The following is a 26,083-nucleotide window of genomic DNA, read 5'->3' as shown; positions in this document are numbered from 1 at the left end:
AGAGGACATTGATGGGGGTAGCTGGTCTCAGAGATACTGCATTTGTGGAGAATAGCAATACCTCCTCTTCTAGAATTTTGTCTATCTTATCTTAATATGGAGTAGCTATCCGGGACTGCTAGCATGAGCATAGGGCCTGCTGCAGGATGTAGCCAAGTCTCTGATGGCGAGGAAGTCAAGATCTTCACTGAGGATCAAGTCTGCAATTTACGTTGCGTGCGCCACAAGAGAACTAGCGTTAATTAAAGCTCCTTTGATTTGAGGACTCTCGGTAGTTGTAATAGGGTAGTGGCCCTGTGTCTTTTTAGGTTTGCTATACTTAGTTCGACTATTAGTAGATCTGGGGTGGGTTTGAGTTCGATTGGCTAGGCCTAGTTGGCATGGTCTTTAGTCTGGATATGGTGGACGTGGAACAGATGGGAGGCTCATAAATTTTGCCTAATCTGGCTCCGAGTCTTAAATACCTGGCTAAGGTTAGGCAAGGTTTACTCAATAGTGGGGGTTGGGCGTCATTCAAATTTGACGGTGAGCAAGGGGTTGACATGTTGTGTGAATTGTGTGATTGCATAGAGGAGGGTGAGTGAGGTGACATGCTGTAGAGCATAAGACTGCTTATAAAAAGCAAGAGGCAGGAAGTCTGGCTAGTAGCCAAGGGGAGCATGCTAGTTGGTTAGTGTCAAATGTTTCTTGGGTGGCTAAATCAGTTAGCCCTATCACTTTAAGGGTAGGAGAACACTCGATACAGGCATAGGCTATCCAGCAAAGACTATGTCAAGCGAGTCTTTGAGGTTGAGATATGCAGGAATACAGGACATCAGGCAGATACAGGTCAGTAGATGCAACAAACTTAGTGTAGGCTAGCCGTGAGCTCAGTCAACTAGACAATTAGTATCTAGGGAAGCCGTTTCTTCGTGCACAGGTCAGCAAGGATAAGGGCAATTGCAGGACAAGTTAGGATAGGCAGCAGGCCAATGGGGGTGGTTAGCTAAAGTTAGCTATGAGTTACAGCATTTCAGTACGTTTTCAGGGAGTTGTAGACCGGTGAGGTGGAGGCACAGAGAGGCAAAGGCCGCAAGCTAGCAATTAAGCATCAGACGGTTCAAATAGGCAATAGCACGGTAGTCATCATATGGGGACAGAGGCGAAAGAAAGTTGATGGTGTTGCAGCATGCAGGGATCTTGGCAGAAAAGAGGAAGGATAGATTGTGGTAGTCTGGCACTGGTTGGGATAGATCACTTAAAGCACTAGGAGCAAGAGATCATTTGGAGAGATTCCTGGAGGACTCCTGCAGCAATCAAGGGATGTAATAAGCAATATCACCATCATGCGCCTCCCTTGGCACGGTTTATCGACAGGGTGGGGTAAGGAGAGCGTTCTGTCTCAAACCCAGGGAATATGGAATTGTCCAGTTCCTAAGTACATTGTGCTTGAGCTATCCACCCCGCTTAAGTGTCAAGGAGTTTGAAATCACTAATTAAGTTGAGCAGCAACAGCAAAGATTGAATATGTAACCTGCAAGGCACATGCCTCCCACGCCCCCTTATGAACACGCTCCCTTAGTTCAACACTTTGTGCAGGAGAGAGAGAGAGAGAGAGAGAGAGAGAATCTGCAGATCACCAATTGAAGAGAAACAGACTACGGAATTGTTGGGAAGGAGAGAGGGTCCTCCCACCCCGCTAGCAGATACTGAACAAGAACTAGATGCTAAGGGAGCAGGGCGTGCACATACAGTGGGAGGGAGCTGTGACCACTTTAGTACATGTATTATAAGCTATATGGTAGAGGCAGGCATGAACGCCATCTCGGCAAGCGGCAGCCATCTTAGAAGTTAAGCCAAAGCAGCACTTTGTGTATTGGTATTAGGCCACTTGCATGAGCGCGAACACCACCCCCAACCTGGCCAGGTGTCAGAAATCCACAACCTCAGCCATTGTTCGGAGAGTTACAGGCCTTGGCACCCTGGAAAGAATTCGCCTTGCAAGGTCATGAGGAGTGAGCAGAGCGCCTCTTGGCAGTACCATGCCACGAAGCAGATAGCAAGGTCCCCCAACAATACCAACATGAGAAATACTGCCGGGCTTTCATCCCATGACTCCTGTATGCCACAGAATCACCCAGACCACTGATCATAAAACTTTTACACTCCTCAATCGATCACTAAGATCAGAAGGCAAGGCTATCGCGTCTTCAGGAATGGATCACGCGATTTGTGCGGGGTGGCATCAGAATAATAGCTCAAAACTAAGGTTGAGGGCCTTGGGAGTTTCTGATCTGACTTGGAACAAGTGATGTGCCTGCGAGTTTGTGGGACCTCGGTTCTCCCCCAAGACCAGCCCCATATCTGCCAGGTGCCTTGTTACAATCTTAAGAAACACATTGTATGTTAGAGTAGCCAATTAATTGTTAGGCCAGCACACCGCGGATGATGAGCCCAGCAGCACCCACGTGAACAGAGATGGACAGATGAATATGGACCAATGGCCTGGCATCCCATATGGAGCAGGCCCTACATCTGTAGGCCTCGGCCAATCCAATTGTACTTTATAGTGACATCTTTAGTTATTCTTATAATCTACGGGACATGCCAGAAGATCTCACCACGTTCCATGGCAGCAGGGTTCTTTGCTGAAGCATTCCTATTTATGTAGAAATAGCCGTTATCCTTGCAAGTGTGTCTTGGGCCTTTTTCCCCCCCCTAGCGGGATGCATTTTTTCTGGTGAAAGCGTGCATGGGTGTGCCTCCAAAATGCCTACATTAAGAGCACACACTATGAGAACAGAGGCCACTAATAGCTTGAATTTCCCTGAAAAGAAATCACAGGAACTGTTCGATAGAACAACATTTTCAGGAATGTATCCGCACAACCCTCTCATAGCAGTTAACAAGCAAAGGTGGATATTTACTGCTGCGCTCCGCCCACTTTGAACTAGCTGTAACTAAAGGAAGGGGCCGATTTAATGTGACTGACATGGGATCACCCAAGTGAGCAAGAAATTAGCAAACCTTTAACTAATTTATAACTTGCTTTTTATGAAGGACCCGTGTCAGAGGTATTTTGCGCTTAAGCACTAGTGGCCATTGTCAATTTAGTGGTACTTTTTATCAGCCTCTGAAGGATGAAGGACAATCTAACCAGTCAAGATTCAAACTAATTTGAAGGTTTCACAGGGATGATTAAAGAAAACTCCACTAAGTAACACCTATGCCACATTAAATGTGTGCCAAAGAGTCCCAACAACAATGCTGCAGTATGCCGGATGAGCCACCATCTTTCAAGTTGGTGCTTTGGGGAGTAAGTAAAGAACAAAACACCCAAGGCCTAGGGAACAAGCAATGTCAAGCTACTTTTTTCTCCTTCCTGCGAGGAGACCGCTACTTTCCAATAGGCCAAAAGCTACACTGGGTGGAACGATGGCTGCATGTTCCCAAGTATAGCACATTTGCAGTCCTCGTTTCACAAATTGTAAGCAAGTGCTCAGGTCTAAAATGTTCAGCTCAAGTTAGCAAAGACTACAACTCCCATAAATTTCACTTTGTTAAATTGCAAACTGGAAAAGTGGCATCCCACTGATCCTTTCCCCTACCTTTTCATTGCAGACTTTGCTTCCCTCTGCATCCTGTCCCACGCCAATGCCAAGTATGATGAATCCTGTGGATCCTTCACTAAGCCCCTGCCTAATGTCTCCTGCCAGGTGGCCAGGGAAAGGCAGACACTTTCTGATCCTCACCTTGGAGGTGGTGTTCTGCGCGAGGAATAAAAATGCCCCGGTAAGTGAGAGGAGTACATGGGATGAGACATGGTATTCATCTTCCTTTAGAGAGAATGGCTCAGCAACACCACAGTATGTAATGGTTTGTTGTAATAACCATCGGGCAGTTCCACAAAAGATAAATATGGGTGACATTAATCATCCACCCCTAGGCCTTGGGAGAGATCAAAAACCTTCTAAAGTTTGGGAGACCTGTAAAGCTAAGAACATCCCTTACACCCAAAGAGGAAGTGAATACCACCAGCGTAAACAAATTGCAGGTTAATGACCAATTCTTACAAAGTTCTTTCAAAGAACGAGGAACAAATTGGGGTTTCAATGTAGAACAGAAAGAAAACCTGATTTTTCTATCTGGAATTTCAAAGTCCCAGAATTCCTCAAGTACTGGGACAAGGAACAGGCACAATGCTGCAGGACTGGTCGGTTCATTAGTGCAGATGACCCACACCTGAGGGAGGCAGAGGATTAAAAAGGCGCCCTGTGGTGCAGGCCATAGAGAAGGAGCTGGCTTTGCTGGTGAAGATCAGGGGAAGTCAGAAGCAGAAGGCACTTTGAGTAGGCAGCCCAAACAGAAGCTGGAGGAAAGACACTTGGACTACTGCAGGGCAGAAACCAGCTGCCGCTCAAGAAAGGGCCTATATCCCCAGAAACCTGAAGTTCAGAGGCTGCACAGCAGGAAGCATGCAGGAGGCTGGCATACACCCATGAGCCTCAAGGCCGTCTCTGGAAGCTGACGTGCATCATAGAGCCTCGGATCAAGAAGAGCTCCAATTGGAAGTGGCGTGAACGAAGGCAGACTTACCAAATAGGTTTGCCGTGTCATGAAGAGCCAAAGCAACAGAAGTCCTGCAAGATGCGAGGGGAACAGAGGCACACGTCTAGACCTGCGAGTGACTCTGGAGCACTCCATCTCTAATCGCAAGTTCGAAGCAGGCATGTGAGTGAGAGACGCTCATGTAGACGCAGAACGAGTGCAAAGCAGCACTCTCGTGTGAATGAAAGTAATACACACGCTGTTTTGAATACAGAACACTTGTAAAACAACAGAGGCAGCACAAATGCAAGAGTGAAAATGGTTAAAGTTATTTCTGAATATCTAACTAGGGAAAAGCAGCGAAGACCTAAAATACAAAAGCCAAATAACTAATCTTGAAAGTGGGAGTTTGGGGAAAACCCAACAAACTGTGGGGGCGACTTTACTGAGAGTTGATGTCAGTAACCACGACCCAAGCAACACAATCTGGCCAATATTACAATCAGAAGGGGATTAATGCAAGGGATATCAACTCCAGAACTAAGTGCCCTCATTATATACAACATCTGGTACAAGTTGGGACGCCCACACCATGTCAAAGCCAGGGGAAAGGTAGGAAGAGACCTATCCCAGTCAGTCTTTGGTCGTTTGTGAAGTGGGGATACAAGAGTGGCAAAAAGGCTGCCCTTCTGAGAATATAAATCCAGAAGGAGAATAATTTACAAAAGAGCAATGGAGAGCATCAATGTGAATATGGTCTTCCCTGAAAAGTTGTTGAAAGTCTTGAAGTGGTCATTTGTTGAATGCTGTTGTAACCTCTCGTCAGTTAACATTGACCATAAAAAGCCCTTTTGTGAAACTCTGTTCGGGCAGGGGAGTCTACCCGAATGGCAAACCTTTGGAGATTGTAGGCCTGCAAAGGAAGCACGCCAAGTGGAAGTTGGAGGAGCGTTACAAGGTGGTCCTAACCGAGACATTGTGGAGTTATTAAAGTGGCAAATCATCCTGACCAATATAAACATTGTTGCCATTGAAGAATTAAAAAGCGGCTCCAAGAAGAAGCTTATGATCTGTGTGTTGGAACTTCTGTTGACAAGTTAGATCAGACTATATTGTGAATCAGGGTTTCCTGGTGTTGTAAAGCAGAAACACGTTTCAAACCTGGGGAAGGATTTCAAGATGGCCGCTCACACTAGATAGGTGTGTCGGCAGCTGCTCCTATGGTCCGGAGATTCTTGCAAGGCTTTCACCACCCCCTGAAACGTGAGAAGCCCCCAGCAGGAGATACAGAGAGCAGAGGTCTCCTGAGCTAGGTGGCGGGCTGGAGAAAGACTGGTGAGAAAGTAACCCGGCATGTCCTGGAAACCGAGAAGCTGCAGTGGAGACCAGTCATCGGCTCCAGGGACGAGGAGGCGCTGGCAGCCGGGACCGGGAGGATAAACTGGCACTGCGGTGCCAACGGGCAAGACAGTTGTAAAAGAAAAAAGGCAAGCAGCGCCGAGCAGTGATGCTGCGAGGGTGCAGCTACCGGCCATGGGAGCGGACAGGGACCAGAGCAGCCCAGTGCCACACAGGCAAGTCAGCAGTGAAAAAGGCGTGCTGCGCCAAGCAGAGGAGGGGAGAAAGCACTGTTCCCGATCTAGAGAGCAGATTGGGACGGGGCAGGCCGGGGAGGCCAGAGTCCCACAGGTGGAAATAAGGTGCAGAGGGGCACCTGGCACCGACAGATGGCATGAAGGACGCACCCGAGCAGGACTGCCCACCGGGAAGAAAAGCAGCTTCAGCTGAAGGGTAAGCCTCACCGAAGAGCAGAGGCCAGTTAGCAAAACCGAGGGGGAGGAGCAGTTGGAAGCCGGCCCAGAGGATTCACAGGCAACGTCCTGAGGACGGCGAGGCCCGCACGGGAGAAATTTGCTGGAACTTTCATTAGGAGAGGAAAGCAGCAAGGCGACCTGGGTAGAGAGGCCAGGTGGAGCAACCAGGGAATCCACATCACATTGGCAGGAAAAGAAGGAAAACTGCACTACAAGCTGCCCCAGGAGGCCCGTTGAGTCACAGAATGGAAGGCCCGGCTGCAAATCCATCACGCCCCGATAGGAAGGCTGGTGGCACCACCAGGGGGTACCCCTAGAGGATACCCGGGTTTGAGGAACGACTCGGGGGAGTTGACCCAGAGGGAACCCAAGTGTCCCCGACACACCTACAGCTGAAAGGAGGGGGGGGGGCCGGAGCAGTCACCCCGACAGAAACAACAAGGCCTTAGGGATGATGGAGGAGGGGCCCTAGAGGAATAAGGCATCGGCTTTGGCTACAGCCATCTCTGGAAGAGAAACCAGAAGTGAGAAGTGGCAAAGGAGGATTGGGACGAGAGACTGGTACAGGCGGACTGACTCAGATATAAATAGGTGTTCCCTTTTGGTCTACTATGCAAATGGGAAGGGGCACAAAAGCACATTACGACAACCCAGGAAGGGATTGACATGTTTGGAGCAAGCCCTTGGTGGACTGGGAGAACCCTCAGCCCGGCAGGCGAACCAGACAGGCTCAGACCATGGGAATGGACTATGGTGGGAGAAGGACATAGGAGAAGATCTACCTTGCAAGGCCCACAGGCGGATGAAGAGGAAAGAGGACAAAGTGGGGGAGGGGTAGCAGGCAGCCCAAGTCCTTACTGGGGCAAAATGGCACAGGGGATGGTGGAAATGTAAGTTGGCATAGCCGAAGGCTATCGGAACAGGATGGGCGGCTTCATCTTGGTATCAGGTAGGGTGCTCGAACCCGGTGGCGGGGGGGGGTAAGGAATGGGGGTGACTGGAGCTTATGGAGGGGCAGTGGGACAGAGAGCAAAGGGGGGGCTCAGGGTGTGGAAGGGATGGAGCATGGGACAGGGATCAGAACTCATGTGGCCACGCATAACATCCTGATGAGACCACCAAACCTGTGCACATCCTGGCGCTACCCCCCGAAGACTGGCACGGAGAATGACGGCCCCGATACTGAGCCTACACGCGACAAGTGGACCGCATTGTAACAGCAGGAGAGAGGACAGTCTAAGTTGTTGTTATTGTTGTTTTATTGTCACTTATTGTTCATTTGGCGAATGTGTCACACAATCAATATTATGAGACATAACCTATGTCTAACTGCTTTATGTATGACCATAAATGCCAATAAAAATATTTAAAAATAAATAAGAAAAAAGACCAGGAGAGACTAAAACTGCTGTGATACACACAGGTGTTCCAGGCCTCAGGCCTGACCAAGGTGTGCAGGGTTGCCCTGGCGCTTCGAAAATGGGATGGACTTCCAGATAAAGGGCCTCAAGGCTGACAACGGAGGGAGAGTTATAATCGTAGTGGGGGCCTATATGGGAATTGCGTACACAATGGCATCAATATGTGCTCCAAATGTAGGGCTGGAGGCATTCCTAAAGAAAGAAACGCTGGATGCGCTAGAAGGGATTGGCCATCTATTAATGGGAGACCTGAATCTGGGGCCTGGGCACAGAGATTAGATAGAAGTGGAGGAGGCAACTCCTGGAGGGAGGGGGGCAATACGTGGGAGGTTTGAGGAAATGGGTCTGAAAGATGCGTGGCATGGAGTGAGGCGGGGGAGAGGGAACGAAGAGGGATTCACAATTTTCTTCAGTGTACCTGGAACTCAGTCCTGCATCGATTGTGTGCGTGCGGGCCCAACGCAGGCAGCTCGAGTCCCAGTTAGAAAAAGAGTTGGAGGAAAACAGGAGGCGAGCTCTTACCACACCCTTAAGGAAGGCAACGGGGTAATACCAGCAAGCAGTAGGACAGCTTCAGGTCCTCACAACAAAGAAGGCAGAGAGGGCCATGCTATTGGTCTGGCAGAAATTCTGTGCTAAGAATAAAGCAGATGCTCTCTTGGCAAGATTGCTGAGGGGCAACGGGAAGCAAACCCATAGAGGCTATAGTAGATGACCAGGGAGCGCGCCACTCCCTTACAGGGAAAATATAGGACTGTTTTGCGGCAAACTACGCAGACCTGCACACGTCCCAGGGACCAGGGGAGACCAGGCTGAAGGCATTTCAGGAAGGGCTGACTTACCTACGGTAGGCGGGGAGGCGGGAAAGGAGCTTGGTCAAGAGATAAGAGAGGAAAAGTAAGGAGAGCAATAGCAGCACTCCCCCCAAACAGAGCACCGGGAGGCTTCCCAGCAGCATTTTATAAGTAATTCGGAGGGATTTTAGCCCCACACTTGGCCAGCCTTTTCAACCACTTAAGGGACACAGGTACAATCTTGAGATCAGTGGAGGAAGCAAAGTTCATACTTCTCCCTACCCCTAATAAAGATCACACCAAATGCCCCAATAAATGTGAACGCGAAACTCTACACTAAAATATTGGCCAATAGGCTAGAGAAACCCCTACCGGGATCGATACACCCAGACCAAGCAGGTTTTGTCCAAAGAAGGCAGACTTTTGAGATCAGGCGTGTCGCTTACCTAATAGAAAAAGGTGCATAAAACATCAACTACCTCGGACCTTTTATCTTTAGATGCCAAAAAGGCATTTGACCGAGTGGAGTGGTCTTTTCTATTCAAAATCATGGAAAGATTGGGGCTAGGGGGAAACTTTCTAAGATTGGTCAGGACAAATTATAGGGATCCAGTGGCAAACCTCTTGGTTAATGGATTAATGCCTAAGGAGATCAAGCTACAGAGAGGAACCAGGCAGGGATGCCCTCCGCCTCCCCTACTATAAACAATATATTTACACTGCTGGTCACAATGCAGGGGGGTTGTGGGGCGAATACACAGCATCCCATTTGGAGGCCTCTATCACAAGGTCACTGCGTTTGCAGGCGGCATGCTTCTTACACAGACGAACCTGGTGGAGTCGTTGAGAACCTGTAGGGGTGTTTTAGAGGAATCTGGGGAAGTTTCAGGCATAAACATCACTAAGTCAGAACTCTTAAACCTCACAGTGAAGGGCAGGGAGGATACGGAATTAAGTCCCCGTACACAATGGAGTCCTAAAGGGATAAAGTACTTGGGAATTAGGTTGACGCCCCTACTCACCGGATGCTATGCGGCAAACTATCCAGCTATGTTAACAGCTATTAAAGCAGACCTCCATAAGTGGAGGAACCTCCGAATATCGCGTCTAGGTAGGATAGATGCGGTGAAAATGGTAACATTGCCAAGACTGCTTTATCACTTCCAGGTGGTCCCCAAGGCATTCTTCCAGGAATTAGGAAAGGTCACAGGCAACTTTATCTGGGAGGGCAAGAAGCCACAGGTCAGCAAGTCCCTGCTGACAGCCCCAAAAAAAAGCAGGCGGGCTGGGTCTCCCAAATTTTCTTGTATTATGAAGCCTTACAGTTGTGCATTATACAAGAGTGGTTCACGGGGCAGGTGGGGGAGAACAGTGGGTAGCAATGGACAGGGCAGTGGCAGAACATCTTGAGGGAAGTCCTCTAGCTACCATACCAACACAGGCCCGCCACATGCACCTGAGCATAATAACCAGGTTAGTGGCGGACACTTGGGACAGGTTGGCGAGGAGTTCGGAATTACATACCTCTTTACTGTCCGCATTCACTGCCATATGTATTCTCACCGGTACAGGATACCGAGGCGTTCACACAAAGGCAGGACAGGGGATGTAGGATGCTACGCAACATGTTCCAGGGCCCCACGATCAGAACATTTGTAGAATGCAATTCAATAAGGGAGCAAGAGAGGGGAGGCGGGGGGAATGCCGGTGGTGCTTTCAGTTAAGGCATTGGTTACTAAACCCTGCAGTAAAGTTTGCAGCGACTCGCCAACTCATCTAATTTGAGCATCAAGGCATACACATACACAAAAGACAACAGCAATCGCAGGACATCAAAAGGGGAGCAGGAAGGGGGTGGGGGGGTCAGGTTTAATCAAAGAGGAACGTCTTAAGTGTTTTCTTTTAAGTTCTAGTGTTTGCGTCCAATCGCATGGTTACAGGAGAGTCAATCGAAATTTTGATTGAGGAACTTGCGAAGGACCTACCAAGTCCTTTGGACCTTTTAAAAGAGGGGCGAGTAACAAGCTTGGCATTTGTTGATCCATGAGAAGGTAAGGATTCATACCACGAAGTGGTTGATTAGCTTGGGGATTTCCGATAAAGGGACTTGTGTAGTAGAGTAGCCACTTTAAATTGACAACTGGCCGCGACGGGGAGGCCCCGCCGGTAGGTCTAGATGTGGGAGGGTTGGGTAGCTTGGGGGCGGGGGGCCTGGAGGAAGATGTCAGAATTGATCATGAAGTGGTCTGACCAGACGCAAGGGGTGGTGTTGTTAATCTGGGCTTTGAGGTTTCTTGCAAAGATCCAATCAATAACATTGCCTTTGGTAGGATAGGAGTTCAAGACATGATGGTCGACATTATTTAAAATGGACTCAAGCAGGATGGCCTCTTTATCAAAGGGATCCCCCTCAACGGCGATTGATCAGGATGAAATGTATGCAACTGCAAGGGGTGGGCGTTAGCTTAAGATCTCACACCCGTTGCAGTGACTGGATGAGTTATACAGAGTAATGTGATCGCCCGCATCCCTGCCCCCGTCTCGGTTCTCTATTTTTGCAGTAAATGGTACAGCCATCCGGAACTGCCAGGGTTATCATGGGCCCACTAGTCCTGGAGATCCAGGTTTCGGTCAACAATAGTAGATCTAGGTCATTGTCAATCATCTAGTCGTGAATGTCAGAAAAGTGTTTATTTAGCAATCGTGTGTTTAGCAGTGCTGCTTTAAGTATTTTCCCAATGATCAACTGACTGGCAGTAATTTCCTTGCTAGTTACAGGCTGAAGGTTTGTGCCAAGGATTGGCGGAGTAAATAACCTTGAAACATCCTCCTAACCAGGGAGTGGTATTTCACAGGTTATAGGGTTAGCCATCTGAGGGGCCTGAACAGAAGAGTCAGCAGTCCGAGGGTCCTCCACACAGCTAGTGCCTTACAGATCGACTCGAGGTTTTGGGATTTGCCAATTGAGGGGCGTGGGCTTAGTGGCTCCACAGGGATGTCCGGGGGATGAGCCAGCTACGGAATCTACATCTACTTCCATTCAGGATTGGATTCACAAAATATGAAACATGAAGCCCATTCCAGGGCCACCATACGCAATGAACAATCAGCTTTCATCAGTTTGCAAGAGACTGGGAGGATGTTCTAGTGATCCTTAAGGAGGAATACACAGTGCAATGGTGCCCCAAAGTACTCACACTGCTGGAATTATATTAGCAACATTGCAGAATATTGAACGCTTCCTAATATTAGTCACCCTTGGCCGGCAAGGGTGGGTGTTACAAATGTTTTTTCACATGTTTAATAAAAAGAAATTTACAACAACAAAACAAAAAAAAACCCTGGCCAAAGGGAGTTCATCCAGGTTCTAAAGTGGTTATTTTATAAACTCAATCATTGTTTTGAACTGTCATGGATTTCCATGTTTAAGTGTGAAGGACAGATATCTTTTGTTAGAGGGTTTCCTTTGATTTATTTTAGGCAGGGAAATCCTCGTTAGGGTAGAGAGAGGTTCATCCAACCTTACATTCTAATAAAATGGCATTTGTTGAGAAAACTTCAAACGAGGTCAGCCTCACATTTCTGACCCCTCACATAAGCTTTAAGTGGGGTCCCCTTCCACTTTGCTTCTGTGCACCCATCTGCCCTTCAAAACCTGTGCCCCAGTGGGCCGATTTGTCCACCACTATACCTGTAATTACCGTAGATACCGACCAAACTCGCCCCAATTGTTGCGTCGCCCGTCTACATAAACACAGCTTTAAACAGCCCGTCCTCCCTGTTTCCGACTCCACTTTCCCAGTCAGCACTTTCTGTCCAGTTTCCGGTTTCCAAAACTGCCGCCTGTCCTCAGAGCCTCTTTCAATACCTATGCCACAATCTTCATAAGCTGTAAATATCTGCATGGCAATTGCTGCTCTGTAAAAACGTGTAACTGTAATCATCAGGTCACCTTATGCAAACTCTCCTACTCCAACTCATCGATCGTTCAACTCAGTCAAATTTTATTTGGATAGGTGATATCAAAGTACACACAAAAGAGCAATACAATACAAAATTAAAAATAATCATAAAGTTACAGGTAGTTTCCAGGCAACTAGTGGAGAATTAGCCAATAAGAAATTCAAGGCCGGACCACATTGCCTAAAGTCTATTTGGTGGCGTAACAGTATTATATAAATTTTATTCCCGATTGCTCTACAAATAGACAGAAAAATAAAAATGATTGTGCATTATCCACCATTACATAATAAAGCAACTTAATTCATGTGTAATGCCTACACTATTTTAAGTTCATTTACCTGTAGCAGCCCTTAGTGGTAAAATATCCAATCTCGCCCTTGTAATCCAGGAATGTTTATACTTTTACTTCGTCCACCGTATATATCCCAAGACTTTGTTAGTTGTCAGGATAGCACCTGCACAATTAGACACAGGTTCACATTCCAAAACAGCACAGACTATTTACTTTAGGATTATAGAACGAACAGTTAGAATAGCAATTGGGTTAAAACAGTTGGGTACATTAGCCATATCCAAATTATTTAAATTTTTAAAAAAAATGTTTTTAAATAAAAATTAACAAAAAGGGAATGACAGGTAATGTACCAACGATTCAATAAAATGCTTTAGAATTAGTTGAGAAAGAATTGCTCTTTTATTTGGACCAAAACCTAGGCTAAAGCAACTGGTTCGAACCTTAGTTCATCATCTTCTAGATCTGGCATAAAAAGTTCGCCATGAACTGAGTATTTGGGCATAGAGCTTGGTAAAACAGGTAGGTAGTTGGCCCAAATGGAAGACCAAGATGCTTGCTTGTAGAAGACAGGTCAAATTAACCCATACATTTTTTTTTTTAATTAAAAAGTCAACCTAAGCTCAAATTAAGTGTTGCAACGAGCACGAGGTTCTAGCAATCATCTGCACAGAACACTGGTATAGCAATACCACTTAAATGTGGTACATCAGCGTTACAATTTACAAAGGCGCCAGAACACAGAGTTGTTGAACGCCAGAATATACCAAATACTTGGTGGTACAATGGCCATCGCACTTGAGCAAGCACAGGCCTGGTTTTTAAATTGTAATAGGGACAGTATACCGATTAGGTGTACCAAGCAACACATCACTCTTATAAGATACCGATGTTAATCCTGGTTTACTTTGTCAAAGTCTACCGGACACAGATATGGCAATATAAAAGATTGCCTTTTAAAAAGGCAAATAGCATTAGAGATAATAATATACAAGTTCAGAGCAGGTACCCACGCATTCATGGAAACCCAGCTGCGGTACGCCAAGATATTTGGAGCCTAATAAGAATTGCTTTACCAAAGACTTTAATGAAGAATCAAGCAGGGATACGGGTCTATAAGAGACCAGTGAATCTCTTGGGAGTCTTCAGCAGCATCTACTTACACAAGGCCACCACAAATACACCTGTAGATAACATGGAATGAAAAGCAGCATTAGGAGTGGAGCCCAGAAGTCTTTTAAGCCCTGGATGCCATCGGGGACCGGGTTAATAAGCCAATTTCTCCCTAGCCAAAAAAAGAATTGATGTACTGCATGGATACTAGTTTGTTTTGACACAACCAGCTGGGAATTCCAGACCTGGGAAACAGTAGGTATTTTTGGTATACAAGTTAGAAAAAGGATAGATCCACTCAGTATCCAGAATGTTAGTTTCAGCCAAACTATTTCGGTTTAGATAACTAGGACTGTGGTTACATATTGGCAAATAAAGTGTGGAGTTTTGAGTTGCCTTATAAAGTTCATCTCAAGCATGGGTGTTTATTTCATATTTACGCAATGCTAATTTTTTTTTATACTTTGAATGTGCTCTCACAATAGTGAAGCGGAAACAGATTGCTTAAATGCATTAACTAGATTACTCTTCGCTGTATGGCAATGACCACCAAACCAGAACTTTAGCCCGATTATCCTGGATGGCCTCTAGCTTTAAAAATAGAAGAACTTCTTAATAAAAATGGAATACGTTTCAGCCACTTTAGTTTGATGCCATCCGATTCTCATGCGCAATGTTGAGACTAAAATATCTGCAATGTGGGGTAAATGGACCACATTTAACCAGGTTTATGGCCATTTAATAATAAGCAAGTATAGTGATCACTAAGCAATTCAGTCAAACCCTTGATACCTTTATTAAATCAATGGGCATTATTTATTGAATCACAAATGTAGTCTATTTTACAGCAGCTCTGGTGTCCTCTGAAGATATACCCTCCCAGGCAATCTAAGCTACCTGATCACTTACGCTTCCGAAAAGCTTTCCTTTTTTAGGTTTCTCCTTTTCTGCTTCCTTCCGGTCTCTCCTCTAGCGCCCAGATGCCTTTGTGTCAGGGCCCTCCCTGCGCTTAATAAATTTAAAAACATACATACCATTGGCTGTCCACAGACCCCATTCTATTAGTGAAGTGTCCATTAAGCTATCAGCATTCATCTTTGCGTCAACCCATAAATGATGCGCTGAGGTTAGGAGAACAAAACGATATACAATTGTGAGAGAATTAAAACTTGCTAGGAAAACGATCGCACTTCTAAGATAAGATCATTTAAGGAAGAATGGGACTACTCTTACTGTGGTTAATAGAAAAATGTATTAGGAACAAGGAGTCTCCCATTCCATACATTTTATCAATATGCTAGATGAATGATCGGGAATGGTTTAGGTTAACACAAAGGAGGGCTGAAGGTAACCAGGCCCAGAGATGCGTTTATTGCAGCAAATATTTGATTTGCACAAAAAAACATTCCATGTGCAAGTCCTGGTTAACCCAAGTTTCTTGTACTAAACCACAGCATAAAGGCTCAATCAGGGCTGGAGTTCGGGCTTATTCAATTTGTATCTGCAGCCAGGAATGGTCCCATGATAAAAAGACTGGTACATTTTCAGAGCGTTTTGAATCAGCATAAAGACCCGAAATCTAATTCGCCTCGGATGTATGCAGATAGGGCAGTGTGCCTTGGATAAAACGGCATAACGATTTTATGTTAATAAGGAGCAAAGGATAAACAATCATTTGCTTTTATCACAGGTCTGATATTGGGCATAAGTGCAAGCACTGTACAGTCATTTGGGAGCTACAGATGGGTCTTCAGTAAAATGCTTGAATATGTGCCACAAAAATAATGCGGTTTGCTTTGAATACAAGGAGGAGAAATGGTACCAGTCTACTCTTTCGCAACACAGTAACCTTACTGAAATTGGGAGTTTAGTTCGTAGGTCAGAAAAGGTTTTGAAATAAGGTAACTGCAATACTGTCAGATTCAACAGTAGGAACGATCCAGAAATCACATCTTGCCATTAAAAAATGAAAATAAAACTGGTGGAGCCGTGATTTTTTGCATTAACCCAATGAACAGTTTTTTTTTTTAGTAAAACAGTGTTGATATTGACACCAGAGGTGGTGTCAATAACAACAAGAACTCCAACTAAAAGATTTGTGGCAGGTGCCAAGTCCAACGTTGAAGAACAGGGTTGATTGGCATTAGCATTAAATGCAATGTCTAGGGATGAAGGAGCAACACTCCCCTCTGTTTGGAACCATCAGAGAATACGTTAGTCTTTGCTTTTTCAGTACATAATTTGCATTAACTTATGTTTTCTTTACTCCAAAATGCTGGCTTGCGACCACAAGCATTGAATTATCAAATCCAACAACACCCTTCGACACAGTTAGGTGTGGCATGCTCCTTAAAGAATCATCTATAATGAATAATGATATGGTTTGTTTGAATGTCTTTAGGAAAGCAAATAACTGATATACAATGATGAATTATCAATTTTCACATTTAATCCAAACTGTTACACATTGTAAACATGCTAAAGGCATCAGACAGGAATAAATCCTTCATCCACGAGAACCCTGTTGGTGCTTCCCTCGCCAACACCCACTGTGCATCACACCCGAGTATTCACGTGATCATCAATAGTTAGTTGCTCACTACAAGGAGTGTATTTGTAAGCTCCTTGCCACCAATACTTAGAATGGGGCATGTTCCATCAGTATTCCTGCACAAATGTTGAATGTTTGATGGATCAGAAAGCCAACTAGAATCCTTATGTGGGTCAACGCTATAGTTAGTGTTTTGGGCACCAGTACGTCCTGTTAATCACACGAGACAAGTGCTTTTAAAGTCCTTCTTCCACTCTCATAATTCCCTCATCTATTTCCCCCTTAGACTTGTTTCAGGTATGTTTCCCAAAGGGGACCTAAACTGTTTTTGGGAAGGGCCCGTGTTAACTTTCCTCTGTTTTATACCCACTAGACAATTGGGAGAAGTCGCTGCTTTCCATTTCCCCCATTTTACAACTTTATTTAAGAAAAAGGCCAAGTTGTTTAAAAAAGGATGTTAAAAGTGTGCAGACCAAAAAGAACGAAAACAACAAGTCGGCTACAAAGGCCAAAACCAACAGTCACTACTCACAACCACACAGAGCGTTCACTGAGCACCTCAACAGTAAAAGAGATCAAAGGCAAGCGCCTACAGACACTGTATAAATCAACACAATGGATAACGGTCAACGACCATTAAGGTAATCGTTAGCCATACCAAAAGAAACAAAATATCCACATTCCAAATAGAAATAGGTTTTAAAGTTAATGGCAAGGCCTCCAATTGGACAGAGCATATCAAAGTATCTTGATGCATGTAACAGGCACAGGAGCAAACAATGGGGCCCGTGCTTGCAGTGTAGATGAAGATTATAGAAGTCCACGAAAAAGGATTGTAAAACTAAATATGAAAGAAAGTGTGGCAGGAAGAGACGTGTCGAAGCGCCAGCGCTTGTACTGGTTAATTAGATCTGGATTGGCTGCGGATCAATGTAGAGTGTGGGTCGCCTGCCAAGCTCACCACAGTGAAGAGATACAATTTCAAAAAGGTTTACATTCACACAGCGCACTAATCACTGAAGTCCATACATAAGTTGCATACTAAATATGGATTGGATACCAATAGATTTACGAATTAAATACACAATTAGAGCAGGGGCCAAAATTATCAAACACCGGGACACAAATAGCCTGTTGCAAAAGCTCAGGATAATTCCCATATAACCCCATAAAGCGGGATAGAAATATATATATATATGCATTGTGGTATGTTGGCTCAACTGGACTATCCTACATACATTCTAAAAGCAAGGGCTAGCCAGTGGATCAGCAGAAACAACCAGCTCCAGCCCCTGCGCTGTGTGGCAATTAAGGGTAAAATACGCAGCATGCGAAACACATTGAATGCCAAGCGTGCTCATCTCTGGTCAGCGCACCCTCTGCGCTGGTTGTGGATCATGCAGTAAAAACAGCCTGCTCCAGCCGCACTCCGATCCACTTATCCAGGAGATAACCTCATCACCTTGCTGATGCATAGGTCACATTTACCACTCAAGCTCCAATTGTCAACATTCCAATTCTTTCTTGCAGAACAGTCCTCTTCCCTAACACATCACCCACTCCCATCTCCTTACTTTCAACTACATCACCTTCCACAGCTTTTTGGCTGTCAGAATACTTCCTGTACAGTACCCGAACTGGAGAGGGGGTGGGGGATGCTGAAACTGCACACATGAAGGTGCATGCTGCTTAAAGTCAAGCTGGAGAAAGCGACAGAAGAAGCCAATATACAGAGGATTGCACTTCCTTGGTGACAAGAACACGATGCACCATCTTGATCAATCCAGGTTATTGTCTGCCCCAGACTAATCAATGGCCACTTGAGAAAAGCAATGCACCATCAAGCTAAGTACTGTTGGGTTAATCACTTGATACGCTGGTGCTGCAAAGTTAGGACCAACATCTAACAGCCAGAACCAACCATTCTAAATCACTTTTTGCACCACTGGTTGTGGTGCCCTCCCCCCTCCTCCCCTGTGGTTGGGGGTTTGCCACCATCTGTACCTTCGATATACTGCTTTTTCTCCAGTTTCCTGGACACTTAAGACTTGCATTGTCATGAGAACATGATGTGGGCTTGATTAACACACAATCTGTAGAACCACTTTGAACTGTCAAGTCAGTGTAGACTTGCACACCCTGATCAATGATTATTCTCCTAGTTCAAATTTGGGGGGGGCATGACATTACTTAATGTGTGCTACATGCTTTTACATCCTATTTACTGAGCATCACTGTGCTTCCATTTTTCATTTACTTTGTGCACCACTGGTCAGGGTGCAGGTTTGGGGGGGGGGACTGGAACTTGGCATATGTTTGAGTATGTATGAAAGAGGTTAGGTGTGTGGAATCCTGAGTAGGTCACTAACGGAGAGCCATGTATGTATTAACCAATTGCAAAGGTGATGGTTTCTACATAAATGAGTCTTGAAGGCCACCATTTCGTAAGAGTGAGTTCCTTATGAGTATGGCGACACTGGATTTGTATTTCTTTAAAGCCATTAGAGGCGAGCAGTTTCATCTAGTTTAGAGGTTTACAGCGCACACTACTGTAATATGGTGCAGAGCTTCAGAGTTATACAAACATCAGGTTTCAGTACTCCTGTGGGGACCCCAACTGCCCCCTTGCAGCCAGAATTGGGTCAACAGGGAATTGAATAGGAGGCCAAATTCAAAAGCTATACATTTTGTGGCTCAGACTTGGCCCAATCCAATGCTTCCAACGTACAAGAAAGCTTGGTTGATATGCTTCACTTTAGAGCGTTTAGAGCGGCAGAACATGGTCCACGATTATGCGTGTGAAGAAAAACGTTTGGCATTTGCCATCTATGGAATAAACATGACATTGATTGTTTAGTCGGACAGTAAAACAGGTTGATGGAAACATTTGGACCCCTTTGGAAATGCAGTTGTACCACTTCATGTAATGTTGCTACATATACACAGTTTCTAGGCCAGTGAAAAGTTGTATTTAGATAAAAGTGGAGCTTTTTATTTTTACCAGATATTTAAAAACTTGGGATTTTACCTCTAGATGACTTTACTGCCCATGGGACTTCTACTAAATCAAGATGTCCAATGTGTATCTGTATTAATGGAATTAAATATATAAGGGTACCTGTAAAAGCTAATGGTCCTCCAGGTAAGAATCATAAAAATAAACAGAAAATGGACCTTAGCATTGGAGGTTGGAAAGACACTTCTTGCACACACAAAACTCAATTTTATTACAAAAAGTAACACATTCGAATACCTTGTACCGTTTCCTCATTAAAAAAACCCATATACATTCATAATTGAAACATCACATTATTCATTCCACCATACATACACATTCTCTCAATATTAACAAATGTTGGACTACCGCCGCATCCAGCAAATTACACGGAATAAAATGCCAAAACCTTGCCACCGTGTCATGAATGATGCTGGATGAATAGCTAATACTCAATCGATTTCCAAAAAGCGTGATGTTACACACATTTTAAATCGCCTCGCTCGCCTGCTGCGGCGCTAGCAGGTGAGCAAGGTTTGGGCGTTATATTCCGTGTGATATGTTGGATGCGGCCGTAGTGCATTTCGATTTCTATGGTTTGGCGCATGGTCGCTCCAGGTGATCACTACGGGCGGCATTCGAGTCGCCCTGATCACTCAACATCCCGCACGGAGATAGTCAGACCGACACGTATTCTGGAGGTCAGGTCACTGGACAGCTCAGGCTTTGCACAGAGAATTAGTGCATGTACACGTGTTTCTAATGTTACCGCGCAACGTGTCTGCGGCTCTACTTTAGCTTTGAAGATTTGATTTTCACATTGATTTACGTGTATTTTGCCGTTTAGAGTGACATCTGAATTTAGGATGCGGGGAGCACGGTGTGCTAAATTGTTTCAAGCATTGCGCGATGCACAAGATTTTAGAAGCGATTGCGGAGAGGTGCACACAGCAGCGTTTTGTGTGCACTGGCGTGAGATCCCATGGGAGCAAAATATTTTTAAACGTGATGTCGCGCAGTTTTGAAACAAGATGAAGGGTTTAGCTTAGGACTGATATATTCCTCTGCTCTTTCACCATAGTACAGTGGATTCCATGTGATTAAAACCTGCAGGGGACCCCATTTTGAATACTTTGGCAAATTTAATGCATTACGGGTAACTTTGCCAAGAAGAGTGAACGGAAGGGAACATCGACATGTAACTATTCTCGTTCGGATACTGAAAGTGCGTGCACCATCATACAATAGCAGCATAGTATGAAAGTAATAGAATGGTTGTAACTTTCGACAGCAGAAATAGGGCTCCTCTTAACCTGCGCTTTTGTCTGCATGAGGCTCCGCCGAGATTTGGTCCAATCAATGGAGCATTAAGAATTGGTTCTATGGTTTACACTACCCATGATTTGATATTGGAGGTGAGTGGCAACCTGTATAATTACACGCACAATATGTGCTGTGTGTATAATGAATGAGGTTGGTTCAAGCCATATTGCTAATTAGGTTGTATTGTTTGTTTTGTAGCATTGGTGAAGACATCTTCCACTGAATTTTGTGTACCGATGAGGCGTCATTGGTGCCCCATCTATCGTCCTGAAGAAGGTTGGGCTTACATAGGGCAACATTTGGAGCCTACTCTACCAACCGAAATGCGTGTAGACAAGTGGACAAGGAGTTTTGTGCTGTTTAACAGAAAGACACACTTGTATCTTGGAAGGGTCTAAAGGATTAATTGATTTATTTGTTAAATAGGGTTTTATGGAATGATAACTCATCTATTTGTATAATTTATTTTGTTGCAATATTGAAAGAATGTGCATATATGGTGGAATGAATAATGTGATGTTTAAATTATGAATTTGTGTTTTTTTTACGAGAACACAGTACAAGGTATTTGAATGTGTTACATTTTGTAATAAAATTGAGTTGTGTGTGCAAGAAGTGTCTTTCCAACCTCAATGCTAAGGTCCATTTCCTGTATTAAAGGAGACAAACCGCATTGGCTTGTCCCTTTATTGAAGAGTAGCAGGGTCGTAACTTTGAGATTTGTAAATGCCAATCCACCTGGAAGAACGTGCTTTATGCAGCCGATATATTCCCGGGAAAGGATTCCGAGAAACAACTGCAATAATTTGAAACTAGCCTTGCGCGTAAGTCTGTAAAATGACAATTATCTGAAAGCACGCTAATCTATGACAATTACTGCTTAAAATTGCAGTATTGTTTTCAACTATTAGGTTGATTTTAGGTTATAGCTTTAATTATAGCCATTTGTAATATGCGTTTTTATTTATTTTGGATTTTCTTTGTTGGACCTTTTAAAATATGTTTGTTTAGTTTAATGAACGGTGATTGTTGTGGCCTTGACAAAAAATATTTAAAAATAAAAGCTTATTAGGATGGTGAATTGTTTGTACGACTGAGCGTGCACAATGTCACAAGTAGGTTGATAACTAAACTCTGGTTGCTTGCCAAGTCCGTGCTCCGAGTATGCCACGATTTGCTTGCCCTGGATTGATGGGTCGGTGGGTGCTTCCCTATTCCTCCACTTAAGATGTTATCAACCTGAAGCAAGTCACCTTAAATAAAAGGAAGAACGCCTATCCTTCAACATATCATTTGTTGAGGTATCCTGTATCCTACTACGTCTGCATAATGTAATATTTGATTTTTCATACATTTAAAAACAATAGGTTCCCAAGCCATATTATGGTAAACACTTGCACTACACAGGCCTGGCTGGCCTACCTCTGAAAAATGTCCTGCAGTGTCTCTCTGGTGAAGGCGCTGCCATCTTGGAAGACATTGTTGAGGGCATGGAGGGCACACAACTCCCTGCGCTGCTTCTCATGGTAGATCTGGGGAGGTGCAGACTGAGCCCCAGAGTCCAACTTTAACTTGTCTCCTTTCCATGGCACACAACTCATGTTTTGTGAAGGAGTTCTCAAAGAGGGTACACTCGAAAGGCAGTAGGATCTTCCTTGCCCCTGCTCAAAAGTTGTTTAGGACCCAGGGTACTCAAAAACACAAGATCATACTTGTACGTTTTCACCAGGATCCCCAAAAATCCACAATGGTCCTTAGAGTTGTTTTTTTAAAGCCAAATTCTTTCATAAGTCTGCGCTCCTGGCTACTGACCAATCACGCCACACCGTTCCTTCTCTTCCATTTGTCCCTCTTCTCAAGAAGCTGTGCAGGGAGAGGTAGTGTTGTATGCCAGGGATTGAGGCAATGTGGATGTCACTGCAGCCACTGGAGATCTTGGACAGTCTATTGTGCCAAAGTTTCCTGACCCAAAAACAACCGTATTTCAGAGGCAAAACTACGCTGCCAACCTACAAAACAAAAAGAAGAATTTATTTTAATTACTCTGCAGAGCACGACATATGTCCTTGTGGCTACTTTATTTGCCTGCTAGTCCAGAGAGGTGCAGGATCGGATCTTCAGCTCATTAACAACACTGTTCCAACCACACTGATCAAACAACTGTTCATAACAGCGGATGGCCAAAATAGAATTAGTGAGAAAAGAAACTATAAAACACGAGAGGCTCTCCTGAAGCATCACTTCACTTTGTCCACCCATTGGAAAGAAAGCTGAAGCGGAATACTCAGCCATTCAGAAATCACACCCATCTCCACCTTTCTAGAACAGGGAGGGGTCGGAATCGAGAGTAAACTAGAAATACAGCTTATGGAAGGGTGTCTTATATTGGAGAGCCTGAACGGTTCTGCCAGGTTTCGGGTGTTAAAATGTAATCTTCTGCCAAGCAGACATGGTGTACGCTCAGGGGCAGATGGTGGTATAAACGTGTAACGAGCACACACGGAGGATGAAGCGGGATGCTCCTATGTGCAACATGTGGGGAATCTGGACTATTCTATAGTCAGAGCACCCAAAAGTGCATGGTTGGGATCCTCTTGCCAAAATTATTCCAGAGATCTATCCAGAATGCCTATGCTGGGTAAATCTGGGGTTGGCCCTTCAGGCATACAGATATGTTTAAGCAGAGATGGCATAAAATAAAAAGGCAAGATAAAATAAAGATAAGCTTCTTTTAACTTATTAAAAAATTAACTGGTGCATTGATGAGTTTCAGAGGACCATGTCCCTGCACCTGCAGAAACTTCAATTTGGTTTGCCAGAACAACAGTCCCTGTGTCCCTGGGTGTCCAGAGCAAGGGAAGTAGGCCGGGGGAGGGGGCAGTCAGGGAGGATTTGGGGGTGGGAGTGATTGAAGGAAGGACCCCAGGGAAGCGGGAGGGGGCAATGGGGCTTTAGGAGTTGCCAAACAAAGGACCCCAGGGAAGCGGGAGGGGGCAATGGGGCTCTAGGAGTTGCCAAAGTAAGGACCCCAGGGAAACGGAAAGGGGCAATGGGGGTCTAGGAGTTGCCAAAGAAAGGACCCCAGGGAAGCGGAAAGGGGCAATGGGGGTCTAGGAGTTGCCAAAGAAAGGACCCCAGGGAAGCGGGAGGGGGCAATGGGGCTCTAGGAGTTGCCAAAGAAAGGGCCCCAGGGAAGCGGGAGGGGGCAATGGGGCTCTAGGAGTTGCCAAAGAAAGGACCCCAGGGAAGCGGGAGGGGGCAATGTGGTTCTAGGAGTTGCCAAAGTAAGGACCCCAGGGAAGTGGAAGGGAGAGGGGTCTAGGAGTGGCTAAAGAAAAGACCCCCCACCCCAAAGGAAATGGAAAGCAGTGGCGGGAGGGGTGTCCAGGAGTTTTTCAAAAAGTAAAGACACCAGGGAAATGGGACGGGGTGGGGCTCCAGGCATTGCAAAATGAAGGACCAGGGTCCGGGGTGAGGGTAGAGTTGCTAAAGGAAGGGCCAAGGCAACGAGGGTGGGGAAAAGTGCCAGCAGAAAAGCCCAAAGAAGGAAGGGTTTTCTGTGCATGCGGGAGGGCCAATGGATATAAGATGTCACTGAGGCGCCAGAGGAATGGCTTGAGAAAGCGAAGTTTGAGGGAGAATGGATCAAGGAAAACGGTGCAGATGTAGCAGACGAAGAGATAATGGAGAGGTGGTAGAGGCAGAGCCTGGGTGTGTCACATGTATTTACAAGATTGCCAATGGGCGTGATTCAGTGCAAGGAAGGGGGCCTGGAGGTAAAGCAAAATAATGGACAAATTAGGGCATGGGAGAGTCATGTGGAGGGACACAGAATCATAAGGACGATCAAATCCCAAAATGAGCGTGTCAGGGATCGGGGGCTCTTTGTCCCAAGCTCTCTCCGCATCGGGTAAACAGTGAGAGCTGAAACGGGCTCCCGTATAACCTTTGAAATGCAACGGATCTGCGGGCAATAGGCAGCGAGAAGGACATAGACGTGGGCATCTTTGGAGTTACAAAATAGTTTGCAGCTTGGCCTGTAAATCCGTGATATTTAAGTGGTTTCCCCCAAGTTCACAAACCTTTTCCTGTCAACTGGTAATTTTCCGCATGGACAAGCAAAGGGTTAATAATCCTGATATGAAAGCAAGGGGTTAATAATCCTGGTGTGATGGGTTGAGGATGGAGTTAAAAAAACATCAGGAAACATGAACATTTGTCCACAATAACATTTCCCCCGCTCTTCCTGAAACGGCGGCACGCAATCAAAGGAAGCAGACTGGAAGGATAGATGACAGTGGGGGGGGGGGGGGGTTATAGGTGCGTTTAGTGTACTTTAATGGCTCACATATGTAAGGCAGGGGGTGTACTGGGATACAGAAGCAACAAAGCTAAGAAGGGGACAATGCAGAGGTAACCAGTAAAGTGGGACTGCAGTGGGGAAATCACACTTACAGTGCATGTCACTGCAATGAACGAGAGGTCTACTGGGGATCTACACTGAAGGCAGAGCGCCCCGACACACAGGTTATGGCGGACAGGAACCACAAGGGGCAAGGAGGGCTCGGGAGTTCTGTATAAAGCAGCATGCAAAAGGAGAGAAAATTGCACTGGTGGAAAAACCAGGACAGAGAAGAGACATCCTACAGCAGGGGCTCACTACAGCATCTCTGAACACAGCGACACGGAAAGGGTGGGTGAGCGGAAGAAGGGGCACTTGACAATTACGCTTTGGTACACAGGATCAGGAGCTGCACTGGGAGGGGAAATTGGTATTGGGAGGCAAAGCACCTAAAGCCGTGCCTAACCCACTGCCCTAAGGACAGTATTACGCAAATGAACCACATTCTACTCCATCTAAGCTTACCGACTCTTCCGGGGACCCCCGGCCGCCCGGGACATCATAGCGCTCATCCAGTCAGCTACGTCACAACCCTTGCCCCTTACGTCAACTGCTACTACAAGCCATCCGTCCTCCGTTTAAAGAAACATCCTCTGACTGGAGTCACGCTCGAAGTGGTGCCACAGAGAGGCTTGGTACGCACGCCCTGCGTGGTTACAGCACGTGACAGGGCTAATCCGGAAATAGACTTAGTAGTTGTGACAGCACACATGAAGGGATCTTTTTCTCTTGCCTTCCGAAATGTAATGTTATAGTCTCTGTCGCCCAAAAGGCTGTCGCCATGACTTACGACTGAAAAGAGAGAGAGTCGATCTTAAAACACATGTAACTAACTAGTCGCACGTTTAACGGCACACGCTACACCAGGCTTTAATTGGACACGTTTGC

At 45.5% G+C, this 26,083-nt stretch overlaps 1 protein-coding gene across 1 annotated transcript in view; it reads right to left on the bottom strand.

The window, feature by feature from the left end:
• The window catches only part of JOSD1 (Josephin domain containing 1), a 160,979-nt gene extending 135,189 nt beyond the window's left edge, over positions 1-25,790 (bottom strand). The window contains exons 1-2 of the mRNA XM_069652966.1: positions 25,661-25,790; positions 22,216-22,802 (exon numbers count right to left, since the gene is read on the bottom strand). Coding sequence (XP_069509067.1) covers positions 22,216-22,394 — 179 coding nt within the window. The 5' untranslated portion in view covers positions 22,395-22,802; positions 25,661-25,790. The remainder of the gene's footprint in view (positions 1-22,215; positions 22,803-25,660) is intronic.
• Between the last annotated feature and the right edge of the window lie 293 nt (positions 25,791-26,083).

The sequence above is a fragment of the Ambystoma mexicanum genome, chromosome 3q (genome assembly GCF_040938575.1).
Source record: "Ambystoma mexicanum isolate Mex_15411 chromosome 3q, UKY_AmexF1_1, whole genome shotgun sequence".
Taxonomy (NCBI): domain Eukaryota; kingdom Metazoa; phylum Chordata; class Amphibia; order Caudata; family Ambystomatidae; genus Ambystoma; species Ambystoma mexicanum.
Note: the sequence above shows the minus strand (reverse complement) of the source record. Positions and strands in the feature narration are given on the sequence as shown.